General features: G+C 48.3%; 1 protein-coding gene across 1 annotated transcript; it reads right to left on the bottom strand.

Annotated features, from left to right (window-relative positions):
* Positions 1-530: 530 nt before the first annotated feature.
* On the bottom strand, positions 531-22,797 carry LOC144129257 (uncharacterized). Its single transcript, XM_077663273.1, has 4 exons — positions 22,450-22,797; positions 6,841-7,282; positions 2,653-2,768; positions 531-1,947 (listed from the first exon to the last, which is right to left on the bottom strand). The coding sequence occupies exons 1-4, from the start codon at positions 22,450-22,452 to the stop codon at positions 880-882; spliced, it is 1,629 nt and encodes a 542-aa protein (XP_077519399.1). The 5' UTR covers positions 22,453-22,797; the 3' UTR covers positions 531-879.
* Positions 22,798-23,392: the final 595 nt, after the last annotated feature.

Genomic DNA, 23,392 nt, shown 5'->3' with positions numbered 1-23,392 from the left:
ATGCCTTGTGTCAGTTCGTTGCCTCCTGTTAGGCCCCGCGCATAAGGCGTCTTTCGCGACTCAGCACTACGAGCGATCATTGTTCCGATTCCTAAGACCACAGGAATATTAATTCGTCAAAACTGAACAATCTAAGCGTTTTTGAAGCGAACAACGCGGTATCCTCTAAGGAGCAAAGTAACTCGGGTAAGAAGGACGTGGCAATAACAGGGGCCGAGAAAGAACAGTGGGGACAAATTTGCTATTCATGTATGCATTTCAAAAATATATAGAAGTTAGCATTTGTGGACACTCGACGAAATGTAATGATTAAGTGACGTCAGTTCCAAGCGATTACATCGCTTACAGACGCTTTTTCTGAATGTTACACTTCCGTGTCGTCTTTTTTTTTTTTTTACTCTTGAAAAACATTGTACAATTATAAACGATCTTCGCGGTTTTTCTCTCTTCCTGTCTTCAAGTGCCCCGTTTCTGCTTTCGGAATCGGAATAGTCACTTTTTGCGTGCAAATGGTACACAAAGCCAGAACGTTTGGTTCACACGTTTTTATTTTAATTAACAATCACACGGTGTGTTCCGTAAATAGGAACAAAACATCCCCTACCTTGAGTTTGTTTATTCAGCTTCAGTGATTCAAACAAAGAATCAACCTCGTGATTGTCGACGACAGTTCTCCTCTCAGGCCGGAAGCAAAAAAAAAAAACTGTACACGGAAATTAAACAACAAACGTTTTTTGATCATTTGGATCACATTTCATTCCCGATTCTTTAAAGATCAACGAATCTCAACTCTGAGAAACGGATTTTAGGGTGTCAATTGCGCGGCCTACTCTTAAGCCCAATTCACCTTAACGAAGGAACGAAAAGACTGCTGGACAATCACGCAGTCGCGCTTGAAGCAACGGTCGTCGCTTGCACCGCCTCTGCCTTGGAGGCGGTGGAGGACTCTTCACTCGCGGCAGCCGTGGGGGTTGATGGGGCAGCACTCGACTCTGCCGATCCGTTCGACGATGCGGACTGCACCTCGCTGGAGGAGGCAGTGGACTGAGTACCCGTCGTCACGGCTTCGGAAGCCTGGGAGGACGCCTCCGTGGGCTTGGAGACCTCGACGCTAGTCTTGTCCGCGGACTCGACAGCCTGGGAGACGGCCGCTGGTGTCGTCTCAGGGACAGCCATCTTCTCGGTCGAAGCGGCAGCGTCGCTTGTCTTCGGAGCTTCCGTGCTGCTGCTGCTGTCGCTGGTGCTCTCGCTCTGGGAAGTCACCAGGGTGCTCTTTGTCTCTTCAGGAGCTGCGCGCCCGGCCACTTCCGTAACCCCAGCGGTGGAACTCTCGGTCGAGGCAGGAGTGGCCGTGCTAGCCGCAGCTGTCACCGACATCGCTACGGTGCTTTCCTTGGCGGGGTGGGATTCGTGGTCCGCCTCCTTCACCGGAACCGCCGTCTCGGAGCGGCCCTCGGTGTCGGCCGCCTTCTGGACGACCGGTTCCACTGCAGCGTCGGCGACGGCTTTGGGCGCTTCCACTTTGGTTTCGTTCACGGAAGACGCGGCTTGCACGGGCTCGGCAGGATCCGCCTTGGCCTCAGCTGCAGTGGGTGCTGCCGCGCTGGTAGCGGTCGACTGCGTGACGCCTTCTGTGGAGGCTGCCACGGAGACAGGTGCGTCGTTCTGGGCTTCGACGGCGGCGTGATTAGTGGCGGCGGCGGCGGCAGCGTCGGTGCTCACCGATGCCTCCGTCGAACCCTGCGTGCTCGGACTGGGCGTGGCTTCGGGAGTGTGGCTGCCGCTGTGGGCGGGGGTCGTCGTCTCAGCTGTGGCGGCCTTGTCGGTTTCACTGGTGGAGGTGTCTTCCCTGAATTCCGCGACCGGAACCGAGGATGTCTCAGATGCTTTCTCCATGGCCTCGGCAGCGACCACTGCAGAAGTAGTCTCTGGTGGCGAGCTCGTGCTCTGCGAAGTTATACAGAACACGGATTCAATAAAGCACGCCGGAGAAATAGCACCTGTATGCCTAGCGACCTTTCAACTTATCGATTCAATGCTCCGAAAAATATATTTCCGCGTATTGACATGGGCGCTAAATTTTGCACCATTTTCTCGTGTAGTATCCGCAAAGTCTTTCAACCTTTCGAGGCATGCATTAGCTTTCTTGCCTCATAGAATAACAAACAGTAATACCTCACCACAATTACTAAGCGGTCAAACGGATGCCAGCCGGAAGGTCACGGACTGTACGGCTGCATACGCATCTCGCCTTTTTCTCCGAAAGAGACGCAGAATGCGCATTCGCGTTAACGCAACCTTGACGCTGCGGGAGAGAACATTATAAGCGAGGACTGCGCTTATTCGCTTAAATGACACATGAATGCCCGTGATTCGAAGGCGCCGCACACTACCCATGTACGCGACCTCAAGCCGAGCGTGAGGCCCGCACACGGTCATTATGCCAGGCCTGGCTACTTCAGCGTTTTAGGGGGACACTGGGGTCCCCCTTACGCGGCTATGCGATCATCCCTTCGCCCCTCCGGCCGTGATATGCGCCTGGCTGCGGCATCTTTGACACACAGCACCCCCCGCGCGCTCACGACCGATCGGCCATTGTTGCTTCCTGCTTGCATGCATGACAAGGAGCGCGCGCTTTCGGTCTCTCCGTACCTGATCGCCCGATCGGCCTTCCGCTTCCTCGTGGCGAGTGGACGACTGCGGCCCGCTCGTGGCTGTCGCGTCGCTCTTATCTCGCTCTTCCGTCGTCGTGGGCTCGTCGGAGTGCTCTGCGTGTGAGAGCGGCATCGTCGTTATGCTGATACACTCGGTGCGCAGGGCAGAGGTCATCTACGTTACAAGGACATGCACTACGCATAGGACAACTTAAATGCGAACGGGGCAGTTAAACAAGAACACTGGCATGCCACAGCTTAGAGTTCAGGGGGAGGAAATATTTCCGGTTTGATTATCGCTTCGATGGTGCGATGACCGTTCTTAGAAAGTCATTTCTTTCCCTTGAATTATTATAGTGCATGCGTGTGCGTGTATACCAGGTTTTTGACCTAAAATGTTCAGCAATTTTTAAAAATAGGCTGTTTGAGTAAGACGAGCACTTTTTTCGGCATAACATTGTCAACGGTGCAACGCATAAGAATGCATAAGACGTGTTGCCTAGTAAGTTGGTTAGCTAATACTGAATAATTAACCTTTTAACTATTGCCGTTATTTACTGACACGTGTGTAGAACACTGTAAGCAGTACCCATATCCTTTTTTAGGATCTCGGAAACGCAGTTTCCTTTGGCCCTGTTACCCTCGGCGCCAAAATATATGCGCTTTCGAGAAGCTTGCAAGCAAAGCTACCCTCCATTGCGCGCAACTCGTCGACACAGCCAGAATTTGTTGGGCCACAGCGCCGAGGGCAACTGCGTTTTTTAAATTCTAGAAACTGGCACGGTTTTATGGGGTTTAACGTCCCAAAGCGATTCAGGCTATGAGGGAGGCTGTATTAGAGGGCTTCGGGTAACTTCGACCACCTGGGGTTTTTTAGAGTGCACTGATATCGCACAAACAGGTATGGATATGGATGTTATTAAAACTGATACGGATATCATTTACTGTGGTCTCTACGCCTCTTAATAAATAGAGAGACCAACAGTAATTGTTTTTGAAAGAGTAATTCCAGCTCTACATTTTAAGACGAGGACACAGAAGTTGACAAGACGGGCGCTGTACTCTATTTTTTATTGAAGTGGCCACAGGTTACATTTATACACAATGAAGGTACTGAGCGCATGCACATTCATGACGGTAGGAAAAGCCTAGTAAGTTAATCTAGTACCGTTAAGAGTGCTACCGCAAGGTTGGCGGTAGTGATTCGAATATCCGCCTCGCATGCGGTGGTCATTCGGATTTCGATTTCCAGTGTCGCTATGCACCCAACGGTCTTCAAATGAGCACGATCTTTCCTTTGGCCTCGTGCTCAGCTTCTCTGGCGTGAAATTCTCGGAAAAAGGCCTCTTTGATCTGACCTTGTGTAGACCAAAAACCATTATCCATAGTGGCCTTTGGCCAAGCTACCCTTTCGCCATTAAAATCAAATCATCGCCAGCAGCAGCATTGCATGCAGAATCCCCTTAGCTCAGAAAGTGTACGCCGTCATGTCTACTTGCATCACTGCCATTACCACAAGCCATATCATGTCCGCTAGAAGAAGCCCTATCCCACTGAAATTCAGATAACCTCGTCTCCACCAAACATCATCATGCCTTCTCTTGTAATTATTTCGTCGACCTACTCCTACGAATCCCTGCCACCCTCGACTGCACTTCCGTTTTAATCACTTTTTTTTTAAAGCCCACCGGCCATCTCTTCTCAGTGCTATACAGTATGTCCATTTCTTCACTTTCTTTAGCCTCAGTTAGCATGCCATCAAATCTGATTTGTTCTCTAATATACACGCCGTTGTATCCTGCTTTCTTAAAGTTGCACATTTCATTTTCATTTCCACCGCTTGCAGTGCTGTCCTCGGTCCTGCTTGAAATTATTTTCTTAACAGCCAGGCTTCAGTTACCGAATGTAATAGCTAGTATTTTCCTATTCTAAAACATCATCTTTTGTGATACGTTGGTAAGTGCTTGCATTAATTAATGCACTCCGTAAATACACTCCATTTGATCTTTGCTATTGTACTGATTTTTCAGTTATGATTGAGATCCGCTGTGGATAAATATTTAGGCCATATAAACTCGTTCATTCTTTCCGATATACTATAACTTATCATAGACTGCTGCTCCTTCGCCCCACTCTTAAACATTACATTATTTCCTTCCTATAAGCTATCATGGACTGCTGCTCCTTCGCCCCGCTCTTAAACATGACATTATTTCCTTTCTATAAGCTATCATAGACTGCTGCTCCTTCGCCCCACTGTTAAACATAACGTTATTTCCTTTCATGTTTATAACTATGTTTACATGTGTACTTTCAATTATACATTTTCAGTTATACATTTTCATTAATTTGGTTGGTCAGTTAACCAGGCAATACTGACAGCTAATAAGATGTTGCTAAGGTTTTTTTTCTTCTTGACTTCTCAGTCCATTTCTTTCCATTCAACGCACTGACATTATTGTCAATAAAATTGTGAATGACAATGGCAGCGGTGCACTCCCTTCACGAATTTTAACAGATTTACGCGTAATTTTTCAACGCCTTAATTGTGCAATACCTGCGCGACGGTTGCCGTTCCCAAGTCAAGTAATGTTTTCATTTCCACTTTTTTTCATACTATATAAAGGTCGTATACAGAGGATCGTTACAGCATGCAGATTTCTCCATTTCTCAGTGATCTCTCTGAGGGAACGCTTCCGATCTTCTTATCTACTGTCCAGCACATAATCCAAAACCCTGCCTGTTCTTTTTGGATTACAGAAATCCAGCTTTCGCGTAATTATATTGAAAACTTTCCTTAGTGAATGATCTGTGCTAAACAGCAGTGAAGACATGGAACTGAATTTTTTTATTTTTTATTCTTTGATGTAACTTTTCTTCTCGACTGTTTGCCAGCACTCTGTACTACGCTGGCATATATAAGGCTGCGAGCGCCCCGATAATGACAGCTCTATCGGCTTTCGAAACAGCCGCATTCACCACATGATCTCATATTGCTTCATGACCTCGTGACTCTATTGATCTCAACGCCGATGCTTGTAAATCTCTCCTAACTTTACATGTCCCTCAGCAACTGCCGGAATTTCTGTCCATGCGGGGCGAATGTTTCTAGGAACGGCTTTCTGCTTGGAGTGGCAAATATACACAAATCAGCACCTAATCCTTTTAATTCTCTTACTAACATTGATTACAGCATTGCTTTTTGCTGATATGCGCACAACTGTTTTCTGCGAATTCTTTGATTTCTTTTTGCTGATTTCAAGCTTTCTGCGCACTTTATCACTTCCTAAAATCTTTAAGGGTCATTTTTACGGATAACGCTCAATATCGGTTTATCGATCGTTGTCTATAGTATTGCCATTTCCGATTTTTCCTTAATGTATAGAAATTTGCTGCGGCTCAATTTATTGCGGTCTATCGCTTCTGCAGACAGGCTTCTATTATCCTTCCAATTTACTTTACCCTCCTTGAACTCCGGGATCTTTTACTATTATGGTCAGGTTGTCGCTCATCGCTTCTACGTTACCTTCGTGTACGTCGGCTAAATCGGAATGTTTGAGGCATCGTGCCTGCGCGATAGGCTATGAATTTACGGTACGCAAAATGCTTATTCAGCTCTCTTTCCTCATTTCCTTTATGTCCCCCGTGTTCTCTTTGCCCCAGTGCAGGGTAGCGAACCGATATACCTTCCCCTGGTTAACCTTCCCGCCCTTCTTCCTCTCTCTCTCTCTCTCTCTCGTCATCATCATCATGTCTCTCTCCGTTTTCGATCTAGGGTCAAGAACTGCCGCACACTGGTTTTTCACCTACTGGCCAACCGGCGTACCGAACGAATTTTCTTCGCTCGCGTTTAAAATATACAGCCGAGTCCTTTACGTTACCCCTCCTTTGATAACTTCACTTCAGCCAACACCCTAATAGCGCCGAGTACTACAGATGTGTCGCATGTCTGCGCAGCCTGAGATGCTTCGGAATCAAATCGAATTCAAATTGGCCGAGCGCCATGAGGCCTCCATAGGGCACAAGGAAGGGACACAACACGAGCGCCCCCTATCATTTTTAACCATTGGCACTAGCATTGTGTTTTGCATGATGTTGCGAGCTTGCAGCCTGCATTTTTTTTTCTCTGTATGCACATGATTTACTGGAGTGCACAAAAAAAAAAACGTGCAATCGTCCGACTTACCCTTGACGGCCGCCGACGCCACAGATGATGTCTCAGGGTTTGAGGTCGCGGTCACCCTCACGGACCTGTTCTCCTCGTCAGCCTGCATGGCTGCCATGGTCACGGCTGAAGTACCAGACGACGTGGTCTCCGAGGACGAAGCGGAACCCTCCGTGGAGGCCGACGCGGTCACTGATGTTTCGCTGGCAGCGGTAGTTGTGGTCATGGACGGTGATGTGGCGTCCCTGGCTGCGACAGTGGACGCTGCGCCCTCGGTCCCGCTTTGGACCTCCGACTTGAACACGGTGCTGCTGTTGTCGGTGACAGCTGCGGTCGTGGGGTCGGTGACGGCGTGGATGCTCACTTGCGTCGATGAACCGACCAGCGTCATGACGGGCGCTGCTTGGGTGGGCGGCCAGATACCACACACCAGGCATGCCAGCGGCAATAGCTTGGCTAATCCCTGGGTATGAGAGATTGTGAGGGTCAGGCACAATGGGTTAAAGCAAACACTATGCGAAAGCAAGATATTTGCAATGACAGTACGTGGTGAGAAAACTCTATTAAGAACTCAATGCCCACGTACTCCCGCGGGGCGGCAACAGGAATACCGATACACCAGCTCGAAGACAATTCGAGTGGAAAAAGCGCATTACCATACCTGTGTACGATAGTATCGGGGTATGCTACGCTTGAGCACCTAATTCGTGAAACGACTTTTTTGAAGTTTTGCAAAGGTGAGGGTCTGCGCAACGCGAGTAAAGTGGTTAAGATCTGTGGAATCTATTCAGCAGTACATTTTCAGACAACCCCGCCAAAGAAGCGGTAGGCACTGCCAACTTTAGACTGCTTTTGACGAAGAAAAAAGTGAGTTCTGCGGTATACTGAACGAAAGCGGTTAACTTTCAAGGAAGCGACACTTTTTTTTTTAATCCGCTAAGTAAAATAGGCACAAAACCAGGGTGCATGTTAAAATGGATGTCTCGCGTAAGTAGGAGCTTCCGAAATTGTTTTGGTCCCAATCTTACTATGCCGCACCACAATTAACCCTGCGTAGCCGGTGTGTCGGCATTTTCAACGTGGCACACGCATGGAAACAGCTATGAAGTCGTGTCAGGCGAATAGTCCTTAAAATACTAATAGCACAATACTTCCATTTTTCACCGAGATTAAAACTGGCCTTTCTAGCTGTCAAATATTTTCTATTTACCGAATCGCCTGTGTTTCTGTGACAGCAAAACGAGTGCCAGGACACAAACTTCGAGAAAGAAAGAAAGGAAGAAAGAAAGAAAGAAAGAAAGAAAGAAAGAAAGAAAGAAAGAAAGAAAGAAAGAAAGAAAGAAAGAAAGAAAGAAAGAAAGAAAAACAAATTGTGCTAGTATAGTTCGGCCTACGTAGTGATGAATAATGGCGCAGATAACAGCTGGTTGCAACTAAATGACCCGGTCAAACGGGAGTCGTTCATAACGGTGCATTCTCTCGCCTCGTTACGCGGATGCCTGTGCCAACTGGCCGACTCACCCAAGAACGCGTTGCGCACGATTATTAGGACACTTACAAGACAGGTTTTCCAAGAAGAAAATAAAAGGTGTTTACGAGCCCACGAAGAAAACCTGTCGACAGCGTTCAGTGCTGAGATACGTCAGCTGTGGGCAGCCGAGGACACGACGCGCGTCCTCAAAAGATCAACGCTGAGCTTTTAAAACTGACTTTTGAGCCAAGCTCTCAAGGTATGAGGCATCAAAATCTTAGTGCTTATAACTTGGTCTCGATTAAATTTTTGTTTAAGTAACCACAAAAATGCATCAAAAACGGACTTTTCTTTTCTCGCGGAAAACCACTGTGTGGTGGCCATGCATATGGGCGGAGAGTAACCTTACAAAAATTTCTTCAGACAGTCTGCAGACTATCCAAAGACTTCTGTCTATAAAGTCTATAGTCTATTTATCGACAAACCCTAGAGAACAGTGTATAGGCAATAGAAATCTTACAGACAGTCTATAGACGATCTATAGATTTATGGCCCTACACTTTTAGTAGGCTTTTGTCTATCGACTGTCTATAGACTATGAATAGACAATATATATATATATATATATATATATATATATATATATATATATATATATATATATATATATATATATATATATATATATATATATATATATATATATATATATATATATATATATATATATATATATATATATATATATATATATATATATATATATATATATATATATATATCGGAAGAAATAAGAAGTCTATAGACTGTCTATAGACCATTTTTATAACTGCGTGCAGACATAGGTCGTATCAGACTGCAAGGAGGTAGGCCCATATAGACCCTTTGTTAATGCCGTTACACCGCCAGAATTAGTTTACTTCGACCGACCTGCAACCCAAACCGACTGTGTCAGTGAGTAGTAAAATAGTGACACGTTACCACTGGCATTTTGAGTTTTTATAACAGCCCAAGCACAAAGGCTAAAGGTGTTTCATCAACTGCAAAGTGTAGTATGCATGCCCAGGTACCATCAGTAAACGCCGGTTGTTTTCTTTTGCAAATTTAATGAAAAAGGTAGAAAGATACATAACTGGATCGTGTCCCAACTCTTCGCTTCTAGAAACCGGTTGGAACAACTTCACTCGGGGCGTTTACCTTGAAGCTCTGAGGGTCAAACAGGACTCCACGATGACTGCATGCTAGCACGTCCTTATTTGCATGACGAATCATTGGAGTGGTTGTTCCTTGAGCGCAAAGATGAGGCCGTCGTTTCTAAGTCAAATACCCTCGGCAACGGTGCCAAAGGACCTCAATTGCCTATTTAGAGCTGGTTACAATCGTTATTATCCACCATTCGCAAGGATAGCGAGAAACGACATATTTATAGTAGTCGGTCTGGTCGAAGTGGTTTGTGTTATCAAAGGGTGTGCTAAGGCTCGATGATGAAACACTGGCCTAACATTAACCACAACTCGATTATGAACTATATGTACCACAGTGAGATCGTTTAAACGAAGAAATCTCGCGGAAGAAGCGCGTTTGCAGTAGAAGAGGTCAATTTATCAGTGAAACGATTGCATGTTTTGGAGAAGTACTGCTTCGATATATTATCATATCTGGTCAGGACATTTACAGCGGAAACCAACAGTAAGAAACAACCAACTACAAGAAGGGTTGCTCATATTTACTAATTCTAGACGGCGTCTTCTATGGTGTCGTAAGCAGCAATAAAACGCATCTAAAGAAAGGCAACATGAAATTTCCTTAGGCATGCAGGTATTGATAGTTATGATTCAAAATTCTTCTTAAGGTTGTTGTTTTTTTTTTCACAGTTGACGCGTGTCACACTCAGAGCACGCGAGGCAGGCGTACGCTCCCAGCGAAGAACCCTATTCAGTCCTTCAGATCCATGTTTATTCTTTGGAGTGCGAGGTCAGGCTCAGAACCGTCGTACCACATCGTGATCTTCGATTTGTTCAGCGAAAATTTGAGCTGCACGTGGCAAGAGCTCAGTATCCCTGCCTCAATAAATTCCCGCTCCTTGGAGGCGCAAAGCGAGCCCTTCATTTTTCAAGGGCATCCTCTTCTCACGGAAGCGCGCAAGCCAGCGCCAAGTGCGACTGCAGACCGGCAGTGCACTTTACCACAACCTTTGTTTCAGTGTCACACCGCCTCGTGAAACTTTCTGAGGGACGAAAACAATAAAACCAAATGATATTCCTCTTTCCTTGCTACACTTAATGCAGCCTCTAAAGAAGATAATGCAGAGTCGAGGCAAGCACGTGAGACCAGCCAGTCCTTCCACTTTCTCTTTCCCCTATGCACGAGAGAACCCAGACCTTCTTTGTTTTTTTGTTTGTTTTTTAATGAGTGGCCGGGTGACGTATACAAAGAATCCCGAGCGGTGCTTTGTTGAAAGTCCTGGTTAAGTAACCAGTGACCCCAACATAAATACGCGGGGATAGTCCCCACGCAGGCATTTCTTTGCGCAGCGCAGACCGGAAAGCGATAACAGCGCGCTCTGCGGGCGATCGGTGCGAGGATAGCGCCGCCAACGGAATTCCGTGCCACAGCGAACGGTCAGCATCACTGTGCCGACGCAGCGCGCCACGCGCACAGGGGAGAGCGTGCGTTCGGCGGCAAAAGCGGGGGCGCAATTGGGGACGCGGGTCGCGTACGGCCTGTCGACCTTGGCGGGCCAGGCTTGTCCTTTTCATCTCCGTCATTGTTATCGACTGCAGCGGCCGTGGGCAGCGATCCGCGCACCGGGGCTCGCAAGCCCGGTGCATGCGCTCGGCCCTGTCTCTGTTCCTGCTGTGCGCAGTGCATGCACTCACAGACAGACGTACACGGGGCCGTTTCGCCGTGTAGTCTGCAGGGCAAGCACGTATACTAGCCCGAACTGCGCATCTGGACCCAATCTAGATATTCAGGCCGAAGGAACGGCGTTCGCTGATACGCGGTTAGTCTCGCTGTAGGTCTTTTCCTTTTCTATTTTGTTTTTCCGCGACGAGGTTTAATCGAGGAAGAGCCACGGCATAAAATATTGTGTTTTTCAGGCACAGGCCCCAAAATAAGACTCTCGTTACTGCGAGCGATCCAGCACTGGTTAGTGCGGCGGAGCGAGTTCTGTCAACGCTCGCCGAGAGCTGAAAACGTGAGGTGTTTGTACAGTTTTCTGCGTTTTTGCATGTAGGCCCTTAGAAACGTGATCGCAACTTCCGCCGTCTAAATCAGCTTATGGCTGCCTGAACTCTCTGAGGAGGAAAGCGTAGCAGCGGGTGGCAGATTGTCAGGCTACCAGATAAAATCAGGAAATCTGCGGGTATAAGGTGGCAGCAACTGGCACAGAACGGGGTTGATTGAAGTAATATTAAAGAGGCATTTCTTTTGAAGTAGACGTAATTAGGCTGATGATGATAACTGTCTGATCAAAGGTTAAGCCCATAGGGGCCAGCTCCGGAATAACTCGCAGCGTGAAATGTCCTTAAGTATTCACCTAAACATCAAATACCTTGCTAATTGAACGCTTCAAGATGGAATGAGCTGGAAAACACTCCCTCCATACATAGGCGTCCCACGTAAAGTACCAATTAGGAGTCATTGCGCAGGAACTACGGTGACACTGGAGGTTTGCTCACAAGGCTTATTCCGTGGAAACAAAGGCTTTCAACCTCTGCACATTGTGCCACTTCAACCAAATATAAATATCATTGCAGGTCTTAGAACATTCCTTGAACTGCACCTGCCTGTGAAACGGGCTGCTTAGAGAAGTATTTACCCGAAGCCATATTATGCATCGAAGCGGGCAAAGCAAGCGGAAAGAAATACCAGGGAGGAAACAGAATGGTCGTATTCAAAGCAACTTTGACCGACAACGATACGCATTGCTTTTTCCTTGACAAGACGAAGTCACACAATAACCAATGTTTTACAAGGAATTCTTATCACAATCAACCGGAGGAACTTATCAAAGGAGATGGCGGTACGACCCTTTTAGCTTCCACAACAAGTAACGCCCGAACAAAGGCGTTCCATATATAGCTCACATGAGATGTTCGCGTTCTGTTTAGGTCGCAAAAGACGCATTTTGAGTGTTAAATATCTGTGTACACTTCAGCAGGCAGCAGAGTATTGCAGTTGATCTGTATATTACCCCAGAGACCTGCAGTTAACAATGTTACGCAGATTTGCACTGCAGTGTAAGGAGGTCAAATTCTCATTCTTGTAAATATTTTTTTTTTTTACACAAAGCCATTTCATTGGCGTTGCGCTATTCTCCTGTTGCTGAGGCTGCGCAAAGCTCACGTCGACGGCTCTTGAATGCGCGCACTAAATAGCAGATTTTCCCGTCGTGATGGCGCGAGGGTACGTCCCACCCCCGCGTTAATTTTGCGCAGAAAGTGACATCGAATTTGTGCCAGTTCCATGCAAATGGTTTTCGCAACGCGGGTGCGAGAGAAAGGCAGAAAAGAAAACACATACTTCTGGCCCTCCCCGCGGGCGAAGAAATGAAGAAGCTGCGAGAAGCCAGAAAAATTCGAGCAGCTCATAATACACCTTTCCAGATTTACCCTTATGGGCGCAGCCCTATTGATACTGGACTGTGGTGGCAGGGTTCCAATCGGTGAATTTGACAGGCAGGTTACTGCGCATGCGTGACATAGTCCAGGATGCGCATGCGCTCTTCAAGTTGTAAACAGTTAAAAGATCTAGAGGAATCCTGACCGAATGAAATAAAATGTCAAGCTGAACACACGACCTACGTTAAAGAAAACAATTCGTGCCCGATATGGACCATTACAGTCTTCATTGCTGCGCCCCTGTAGTATACCCTCAGCTCGCGCGTGCCACTTGGAAAGATCATCGCCGCAGCGTGTAGCATGCAACTCTCACGCACAGCGGCCCATATAATCTACCCACTTGTTACATCTCCTCCTTTGTGTTCCGATATGCCGGCGTGCTGGGCACCTTCGCACTTCTCGCCCACCTTTCCCTTTCCTGTCAGTGCACCGAGAACAAAAGCATCGTGACCCACGCGGAAGACACGGCCCCCAGCTCTCTACCGGTGGTGGGGAGCTCCTCGCGAAGACCACGATGCCGGCGAAGATGCGGTAATGGCTGAACGGCTGCACTGCTGCTATTGTTTGCCGCAGCGAGTGCCCGTGCGCTTAAGCCGCGGACAACAACGCGGAACATCATATGGGTCAAACTTTCTCCGGCCTTTTTCCACTTTCACTGTGATGGGCAGGGGTAGCAAAAGCACCCGTCCGCTCACTTCCGGCGTTACGACGGCGCAGTTTGCGTCTTTGAAAACGCGGGCTGAAGTAAAAGAAAAATAAGCCAGGCAGGGATGTTGCCCAGTATACGGAAGAATTTAGATGCGAATATCGAGTTAAGGGGTGACAGAAATAGGCCGCTAACTCGCATTTAGTCCGGATTAGCATTGCGCACGCCGAGCCTTTGCTGCAGCACTCTAAACTCAGGTAGCATTTGAAGGTCGCGTAATTTTACACCCTCGTCGGTAAACACGTAAACCCTTCAGCTGAGTGTTATTGATGTATTTTGTTCTCTAGTTATTTTATTTACATACTGTTTTTGCGGCGCACATTCGGGCGACTGCCTGCTTCAACTCTCGCTTCTAGAAAGTGTATGGGACGTTATATCGTGGTGAGCGAACTTGTGTCTGCCATTTCCTTACTCGTTGTTTTCCCACAATGTGATATGCCGGCACTAGAGTTTGTCGAAGAGAAATCAGTGTATTCTTGCCTAGCCCAAAATATTTAAGAACTGACTATGCCTTTGATGCGCATATTTGCGAGATCTCAAAATATTTGCTTCTTTGCGCGTGCAAACAGGTATATGACATTCACAAGTGGGATGCATATGCATTTTTGCTTTAATTGCGAGAATCAGAATATTAATGCCTATTCACACACAAAAAATGGACTAATAAGATCGCACGTAGAAAAGAATACATTCACTTGCTGTCTTTGACCTATTTCAGCTGAAGCAATAATTGAATTCCGCAGTCGTCGATAATCATTTTTGCAATCAAATGCGAGCTCTCGCTAAGCGCATGTGAGTACAAACTATGCATTGAAAATTAAGGTACTCTTGAGACAAGCTTCCAACCCACGCTCACTATGTTTCACTCTCGAGAACCGAAGAAATTTCAGCGCATCTGGCACATCTGGCATTGCATAAAGAGAAGAAGAACATTATTTTTATCTACCACAATGAACTTGTTTGATGCAGATAGTGCACTCTTTGATACAGGCATTTCTTTTCGGTCACCACTCCTCCTGCCAACACTTTTGCTGCCCCTGCCAGTTTTTCCTTAGCCGCTTGATAGACTAGGAACACTTGGCCCTTTGCCACCAGGTTGCGAGAGCAGGCGGGAGCGGATGCATAATGACATGCCTTGGATAGACTTGAGGTGAGTCAATAGGTGATAACTTTTGATTCACGTGTCAAGCGATGTCACTCGTCCTGGCGCCTTCTTCCTCCACCTTCTGGAATACAGGAGGCGTATTTCTACACCGCGAGATGCAGGAAGTCAAGCTCAATTTGATAATCTCGAATTGCGGAAGCTTCACGCTGTGCGCAGCAATTGTCTCTGTCACCCAAGAAGAAAAAATTAGCAATAAGCTTAAGCGAAGCTTGGGCAAACAGACGCCCCCACCACGAGAAACGAACGGGCCTTGCAACTAAGTGCAGCTACAAGGGCAAGCTTTCCGTTCTCAAGCTCAGCTCCGCTGAGCTTCTGACAGCAATAGCGGAAATAGAAAGCCCTGTTGTGCTCTTCTCGCCTCTTGTGTTCTTTATTTTTTTTTCTCCGTAAAAATTTTCCAACTGCCCGCACGTGCAACGGATCAACCACGTTAACTGCCATCGTTTCGCGACGCTTGCCAGAAACCGCAGCGGTGCATTTTACGAGGCCCTGAGTGACAAGCATACTCCCCATTCGTCGCGGCAGTCACTGGCATTGCAACCGAACCGCCACTAAAGGTTCCACAGACATGTCAGTGCCCTTCAAACGATGTTTGCTTCTGCCCACACCCCGCTGTACCGCTGCCTCATTGTCACAAAAGGGGGATGACCCTTCCCCCAAGCTTCGGAATCGAGGGGATTTCGCTTTCAGCTGACAAAAACGACATCTTGAGTACGTCTGTGCTCACGTGGCTGTTGGCCCCACCGAAAGAAACCTTGCGCCTTTCTTTCGACCCACGGGAGCTCTTCGGCTTGGTCAACAGCTTTTTTTTGCTTTTGTTCGGTTTCCTAAACAACGGGTGCTTTGCCCATTGCTGAGATTTCTGAGTGCCATGAAAACACAGCAGACCCCGCGTTTCAGTTCAAATGTGCAATAACCTGTGTAAACACCCGAGAGTTCCCTGCAGGGTGTTCGGGAGGGGCGCTGCAGAAGAAGATGTAATCTGACAGCTGCAGCTGATTTGTGGGTGCGGTGTTGTAGTGTTTGCGTCCTGTTTGCCTTCCTAGCTGTGCCATGCGTACAAGCAGTGCTTGTCTTGGGAGCCCGGGTTGCCTCCAAACTCGAGGCAAGCGCTTTTTGCTCTAAAGCGGGAAAATGAAACGTCAGTGGCACAGTACAAAAGGGATCTGTTCTAGGAATGATGGAAAATGGGAAACAAAATGGAACACCTGCACTGCGCGCGTCTAAAAAATTACGAGTGTGCAAAACAGAAAACCTTCTCTCTGCTCGATACCTCCGTGAAGGTACAAAGAAAAAAAGGGCAGGGGATATGTACCCGGGAAGGAAAGTGCACAACTTAAATTTCGGGACTCAAAAGATGTGTTCTATTCTACTGTATACCTTGCCGAACACGAAGCTCGCATCGCAGACATGTACGTCCCATGCCTGACAATCGTTGCTTGCCTCCGCGATTGGGCGAACGCGAGAAACTACCTCCGCATAATAGTCCGGTTTACGTACTCGGATACCACGTGTTACTGCGTCGCTGCGGTGGCGCTGTGCAACTAAGCACAGCGAGCCGATCTCGAACTGTAGACGTAGCAGCTGTTCTTTATAGTATAAGCGTGCACCTGAAAACGCGTTCATTTGAGTTGCACTGAAGTATAAAACTGATAACAACACTGTCACTAAATTGTAATGGCGCACTAGAAAGTGGCGGCTTGTTACGAAACTAATAGGGCCATTCCTGCTCAGGCTGTTCCGGATGCCGGTCATACTTCCTGAGTGTTTTACGTTTCGACCTCCGGATGATCACTTTTAAAAGAAAAAAGTGAATGGCAACTTGATGTTACACAGCTCAGCGTAGTGGGACAATACTAGCTAGGATGGTTCGTAGAAGTTTGTTCACAATCGTTCTATGGGAATAAATGTAATAACAAAGTCAGGACAAGGAAAGCGCTTTGCCGTAGGACATGCCTATCACTGTAAAAGATCTATGTTCCTTGTGGCTTCGTCACACAAGCAAGCGAACTGTGCACAGTTAAAATATCTTCAGCATGCAGTTCGCTATTTTGTCGAATGAAAGTAAAGAAAATCTAATGGCGCATATTAGAGGCTCCAGAACACAGCGCGTAGTAATTTCGCTTGGTGCTTTCTCCCAGTCCACGTAAGCAACAACCTTAGCGCGCTCACAAGAAAGCTTACGGTCACCGCAAACACAATATAATCATTTTTTACAATAAAGCAGGAAGCAAGAAAGCAAGGCACTAGATTTAGAAACAAGATCTGCCTCGATAGCTTTAGGTGCACTTGAGACACAGTGCAGCGGGGTACAAAGCTTTCTTGCCATACATAGCAGCAACTTGAATTAAGAGCCAATATTTGAAGGGCAAGTCGGACAAATGAACTTGCTTTGTTCCTCCAGTAAAACTAACGTAGAACCTCGTCCGCACGTCGCCTAATTCGCTAAGTTCACAAGGGCACAAGATAGAGGTGTCGGCGCGTCGTGTCCCGCATTTAAACCTCTCGTGGATTTTTGTGCTCATCATTGTACTTTACTTTACAGAAAGCGTATATCAATGACATGGCTGCAACAGATATATAGGCGTACTATTGGGCCAATGCTTAGAAGAATCCCCCAAAGTGGAGTACATTTGTAATAAGGAGTAATTACTCATTAGCATCCACCACAGCGCAGACATACGGTTACAGAGGAAAGCTATAGAGCTTCCACAGAAATTTCGTAATCGAAACTGTTTATCTTGCCTTTGTAGCCGCATGGTTGCGCTTGAGTGGATGCTAATGAGTAACTAATGCCTTATTGACAAGGTACTAACGGCAGCAGAAGTTTACGGAACGCGAGTGTGCGGAAAAAACTTCCCTTCGCAGCCGCATAATCTACTGGCCTAAAATTTATGAAGATATGTGAGGAAGTACATGTTACATCCGCTGGTGACATTACCACGCTATCGGGTCTCGAGGCAAAGGTACAATAATTTTTTTTTCGAACACCTGTCGTCAGGCACGTATCCAAGAGGGGGCCCGGGGGGGGGGGGCCCGGGTCCCCCCCGGGCTTCGCCCTATACAACTGCCTCGGGCCTCTCCCGAAAAATATTCCTGGCTACTTGCCTTGGCGTCGCGCAGACTTTTACAGCTGATAATACACCCTCGGTCAAAATCTTCCAGCCCCTAGGGTCTGATTCACTTCAGTCATTGAGCGGGGCACCTACGGCAGCTCAGGACCTCGACATTTCTGGATGGGCCTTTCCTTGGGGGCCTTTCGGGCTTCAGGGGTACCCTAAGTGCTGGAATGCATGGCTTTGTACCTAATCCCGCCACCAAGGCTGCACACCACGTACCCCCACACACGTGACAACCAAGAGGGGTTTCGGCTTACAGCACGTCCAAGCGTGCGATTCAACTGCAACAGTTCGACCAGCCTTGCACCGGCCCCGTGGACGATACAGCGTGGGTTGTGAATTATTTCCGCGCGCGACTTCACCTTGATGGAAAAACGGAGGCTTTCGCTGTATGGGCCCTCGGTGAGGTACTTTTCCATTTTACCTAATTGTTAATGACCCTGATTAACAAATGGTGCCGGTCTTCCCGTGGTGCGCTGCGCGGAAACGCTCCGCGACGCGCAGCGCGTCTGTTAATGACCTCCGAACTGCGGCGGCGACGTCGCTGTACGTGCGAGGCCGCGCCCCGAGATAAACAGGTCGCCCTCGCCATGCATGCACCGCCGGGGTTACCTGCCTGCCTACCCCCACCGGCTGGGCGCGCGCCGAGCAACCCATGAATGCATGCATGCAGCGGGCAGCATGAAGCGGGCGCCATGAGCGCACAAAAAAAAAAACTCTCCCTCTTGTGCGTATCGTACCGCGCTGAAAGCGAGTACTTGTGGGATGCGGATGAGTTGTATCTCTCTCTCTCTCTCTGGACAGCGAGGGCTTGTTTCTTTATATATCAGCTTGGCCGTGTACGGTCCTCTTGAAAAGTAAATAAGGAACGATAAAAGTTGCTACATCCCGCGCAAAAGAGGCATGCGCTGCTTGACCAGCGTGCTGGGGGACAGACATGATTGCAAGATGTCAGTGGGCTCCTGCCCCGCCGCGGTGGCTCAGTGGTTAGGGCGCTCGACTACTGATCCGGAGTTCCCGGGCTCGAACCCGACCGCGGCGGCTGCGTTTTTATGGAGGAAAAAAGCTAAGGCGCCCGTGTGCTGTGCGATGTCAGTGCACGCTAAAGATCCCCAGGTGGTCGAAATTATTCCGGAGCCCTCCGCTACGGCACCTGTTTCTTCTTTCACTCCCTCCTTTATCCCTTCCCTTACGGCGCGGTTCAGGTGTCCAACGATATATGAGACACATACTGCGCCATTTCCTTTCCCCCCAAAACAGATTATTATTATTCAGGGGGCTCCATAAGTTATAGGACAGCTTGCGCTTGCAAGCAAGGCGAAGTTACCGGACACTAGAAGGACGGGCAGGTATATAGCGAGCCTCCTTTCTTTGCGTGGCCACTAAAGAACACATTCATCTGTGCGTAGTGATGGTTTATGGTTTATGGGGGTTTAACATCTCATAGTGACTCAGGCTATGAGGGACGCCGTACTGAAGGGCTCCGGAAATTTCGACCTCCTGGGGTTTTTTAACGTGCACCGACATCGTACAGTACATGGGCATCTAGGGTTTCGCCTCCATCGAAATTCGACCGCCGTGGCCGGGATCGAACCCGCGTCTTTCGGGTCCGCAGCCGAGCGCCATAACCACTGAGCCACCGCGGCAGCTGCGTGTGCGTAGTGAGACAACAACGACATACTGTGGTTAACAGCCCCTGCTTAGCCGCCAGCCGTCTTTTTCAGTCGAACTAGGAACAAAGTTGACGGTTAATTCTGTTTTCCTTCAAGGGGATCGAGTTGCTAGTAGTGCTTGTTGTGCACCTCGCTAGGCTGATCTGTCTCTTTGAGACTTACATTAATATGAGACTTACACCACTGACCTGTTACGGAGCCTGTGTGGTTGATCCCGCATCCATTCTCTGATAGTCATTTTAGAAATGCAGTAACTTAAATTTAGCTGCGCGTAGTTATGTAAAACGCAATGTTTTGCTATGCGCAACCCGAGCATTAAATGGGTCAGTGAGATAAGGACACCTTTGGCATGCAATTCTTTTTTCAACGGTTCGATAAAAGGTGCATGGACTTACGCAAACCGCCTTAGCGCCTGTAATCAGCTCGGCCCTTTTACAAGCGCTCTCCGCTGTAGCACTCATACCAGTCTGGTATACATAGCGTACGTATCTGGCATGGTAGCATAAAGGCTACGTGTTTAACGCACTCAGCGTGACCTTGGGCACTAGACGAAGGTCTGACTGGACCGCTTGCGTGAGGCGAAAAATCTGGCGAAAGAACGCGACGACAAGGCCAGTCGTCTCCAAGTATAATTCCGGTACGTAAACCACACCCGTAAACAGCGCAGAGTCAGATTTTGTCGCCTTATATCGAGGGCCTTTGAATTTCGGGTTTTATTTCCATCATTATGTAATAGTGATGGAAATAAATAATTATCTTTTTTTCCCCAAGTCCAAGGGGGGGGGGGGGGGGGGGAAGAATCGGGGCTTATTTTTCGAGCTGAAATTCGGGTATAAATGCCGTGATTCAACGAAGGTTTTCATAGTGTTGGTCAAATGTTTAGTGGAATTTCCTAAGTTGAAGTAGATTCGTAATAAGGGAGTAATTACTCATTGGCATCGACCCAAACGCAGCCATATTGCTACAAAGGAAAGCTTACAGCTGCCACTGGAGTACGAAGTTTCAGTGACAGCTGTATAGCTTTCCTTTGTAGCCCTATGGCTGCGCTTGGGTGGATGCCAATTAGTAATAACTCCCTTATTGCAAAAGATTTTTACTGTACGAGATTATAAGATTATTAGGAGAAATTATTTTCTTAAATAATTCATTATAAAGTAGAAGAACAAACAACCACATGCCGCTGGTAGGATCCCAACACACGACCTCCGAACTTCGAGTCCTGTGCCCTCGCTGATTATTGTGCGCCTCAACCTGTCATTTCCCCGGAAAACATTCATTCTTTTTTGTTAATTTTGTAGTCTCCATACACTGCTAATGTCTTCCTGCAGTCATGATGTTAGTAAAGGAAACGCGGATATCAATTCCAGTAGGATACGTTCCTTCGCTCACTGCAGTTTATTCATATTTAGAACCTTACCCAGCATACATCCGCCGCATGGCTGCTTGACGCGGTCTGTCAAACGGACCGTGGTAGAAAGTTTGTCGCTTTTATCTGTGTATCGCGGATACCGGTAAACAAGCCTTTTGTACTCCACGCTTTAGGCGGGTTCCGATTCATTGAGTAGAGGCTGCAAATGTAATATGCTGAGCATTTGACGTAAGACAACGATACAAACACACATTCCCGGCGTCCTTATTCTAAGCAACTTGTCAGTCTTTGGATCTCTGTTCTTGCGTCATCACGTTTCAGCAGCAGTTCCGTCGACAAACATCAGATGCACCCGTGGGCGCGGAAACAAGCATTCGTATCCAGAGGCACCGCCAAACAACCTATCCTTGACCTAAGAGCGCCAAACGCAGCCGCGCACTGCTGCTGATCGCACTTTGTAACGGTATGCTAAGCAGAGCGGCCCACGCGTCTTTGAGCGCTGCGGAGACACGGCCGCGATGGTCGTGAGCAGAATTGTAACTAGAGTGCCGCTGCCCGCATAGCTCGCTAGCTCCGAGCCGTTATCTTCGCAACGAAGGCGAAAGGATTCGGGTAGCAGGAAGCGAAGCGTGACACTTGCATCGGTCGCTTTCTGTTCAGACCCACCCAAAAATGTCCTGATCGCGTTGGCATATCGAGCGAATTTCAGGGTCATGTGCTTTTTTTTTTCTAGCACCTCATTAATACTCTTTTAATCAGCCGATCCATAGCGTGTCTCATGTTTTATTTGAATTTCACATCTTCCTCCCGCAAAACCCGCCTATCATTCTCCTTAAGCTTCCGGAATAAATTTTCCTCAAGTGCGGATATCGCTTCACTAATGCCCCTGAGGCTGAGTATTAAGGAAGATCGTAAAGTGCGTCGAGTTTATGAGAAAAGCAATTTTCCGGGGCATTGATTGCTCTAAGACCACTCGTCTCTTTATATGTCGTCTTATTTAATGCGAGGAAATAAACAACGCCACTAAATCAAGTACCAAACGGAAACGAACACTTATCGCTATGACCATACGACCTGCTGACGAAAACGGATACACCCTTGAAAAGCCCCTCTCCTTGTGTCTCAAGCCCATACCCGCCGATAAGCTGCACCATGGACGCTGTTTGTACGAGTGGAAAGGCAAGGCACATTCGACAGTTATGTGCCTTGTGGTTAAGAGCACGTACAATGCGAGCTTGAAAATACGATGAAAGCATCAAGACACGCAGACGCTGACTGGTCTACAAATATTGCCGCGAATGGGTAGATGGCCCTGGTGATTTATACAGCGAGACTGATAAGTAGAGGACAAATATATCGAGCTGTCTGTCCTTCCGCGTCCCACTTCCGCTTGAAATACTTTCCTTGCGGGGATCATGCCAGCCCGCGCACGTAAAACTGTGCATGTTGACCGTTACAGCGGAAGACGCGCGGATAAGCGACGCAGCGGCGACAACACTCACCATGTCGGACGAAGTAGGCAGGAAGTTGGGTAGAGTCAAAGCGCAGTCTCCGGCAAGGATCTCAGGGGGGGACCACAGTCGGAGGATCGCTCCGAAGGACCTCGAGGTGATGAAAATAAAAAGTGCTATATATCTGCACCCAGAAAAAGGGTACGTAGCAGAAGGCCTGCTTCCTGAGGAGTAATCGAGGAAAATGTTTCCTTTTCTTTCCGCACTGGAAGTAGCGAGTGCAGTAGTGGTATACGGCTGTCTTATCCCAGGCTCGAGCGGGTAGGAGTCTCGACCGGGTCGCAGGGAACGGGCTGAAGAAGAGAGAAGACCCACGCTCAGTGTGCGCGATCGGCTTGTACTGGCGCTTCCGAAGGATGGCACGTCGACTTTACGGACGACCCTTCCTTCCCCCCTTCCCAGCGCCCTCCCCCTCCCCCCTCTCCCCCCGCGCGGCGGCTGGCTTTTGCTCTTCGCGCCGCCAGTGCGAGCCAGCAGCTCCGGTCGAGCGCGCCAACCCCCGCTTCCCTCCCCCTCTGCCTCCCCCTCCTTCGGTGCCCCACCTGGGGCGCCCAGGTAACGAGCAGCGTCGAGAGAAGCGCGGGCGCCCAGGAACGAGGGAAGGGGGAGGGGGCGAGATGTGTTCAAGGGGAGGGAGGGAGTGCTTGTACACTCCGGCAGAAGCAAAAGCAGCAGTTCGGCGTGTCCAGCGGCGGCTTGATTGGCGCCGAAGATGAGGCGGCTGCTGGGGAGGGATGGGTGGTGTTTCTGTGGTGGCGGACGGGGGGTGGCCCCTCGCTAGCCGTCGTCGTGGCCAGCCAGCCCGGCGGACGCCGTGTTTTTGCGCGACGGGGCGCCGGCGTCGCCCGTGGACCCGACTGACGGAGCCTTCTTTCAGTGGTCGCCATATCCCGCCGCCCCAAAAAGAGCATTCCAGAAGAAGACGCTAACCCGC

This window comes from Amblyomma americanum, chromosome 4, assembly GCF_052857255.1.
Source record: "Amblyomma americanum isolate KBUSLIRL-KWMA chromosome 4, ASM5285725v1, whole genome shotgun sequence".
Classification (NCBI taxonomy): Eukaryota; Metazoa; Arthropoda; class Arachnida; order Ixodida; family Ixodidae; genus Amblyomma; species Amblyomma americanum.
This window is presented reverse-complemented; position numbering and strand designations above follow the sequence as displayed.

Excerpts from the sequence above, each read along its gene's own strand:
- LOC144129257 (XM_077663273.1), bottom strand. Across the intron at positions 2,769-6,840 it reads GGCGTCGGCGGCCGTCAAGG|AGCACTCCGACGAGCCCACG; the intron begins GTAAGTCGGACG and ends TCTCACACGCAG. Across the intron at positions 1,948-2,652 it reads AAGGCCGATCGGGCGATCAG|AGCACGAGCTCGCCACCAGA; the intron begins GTACGGAGAGAC and ends ATAACTTCGCAG.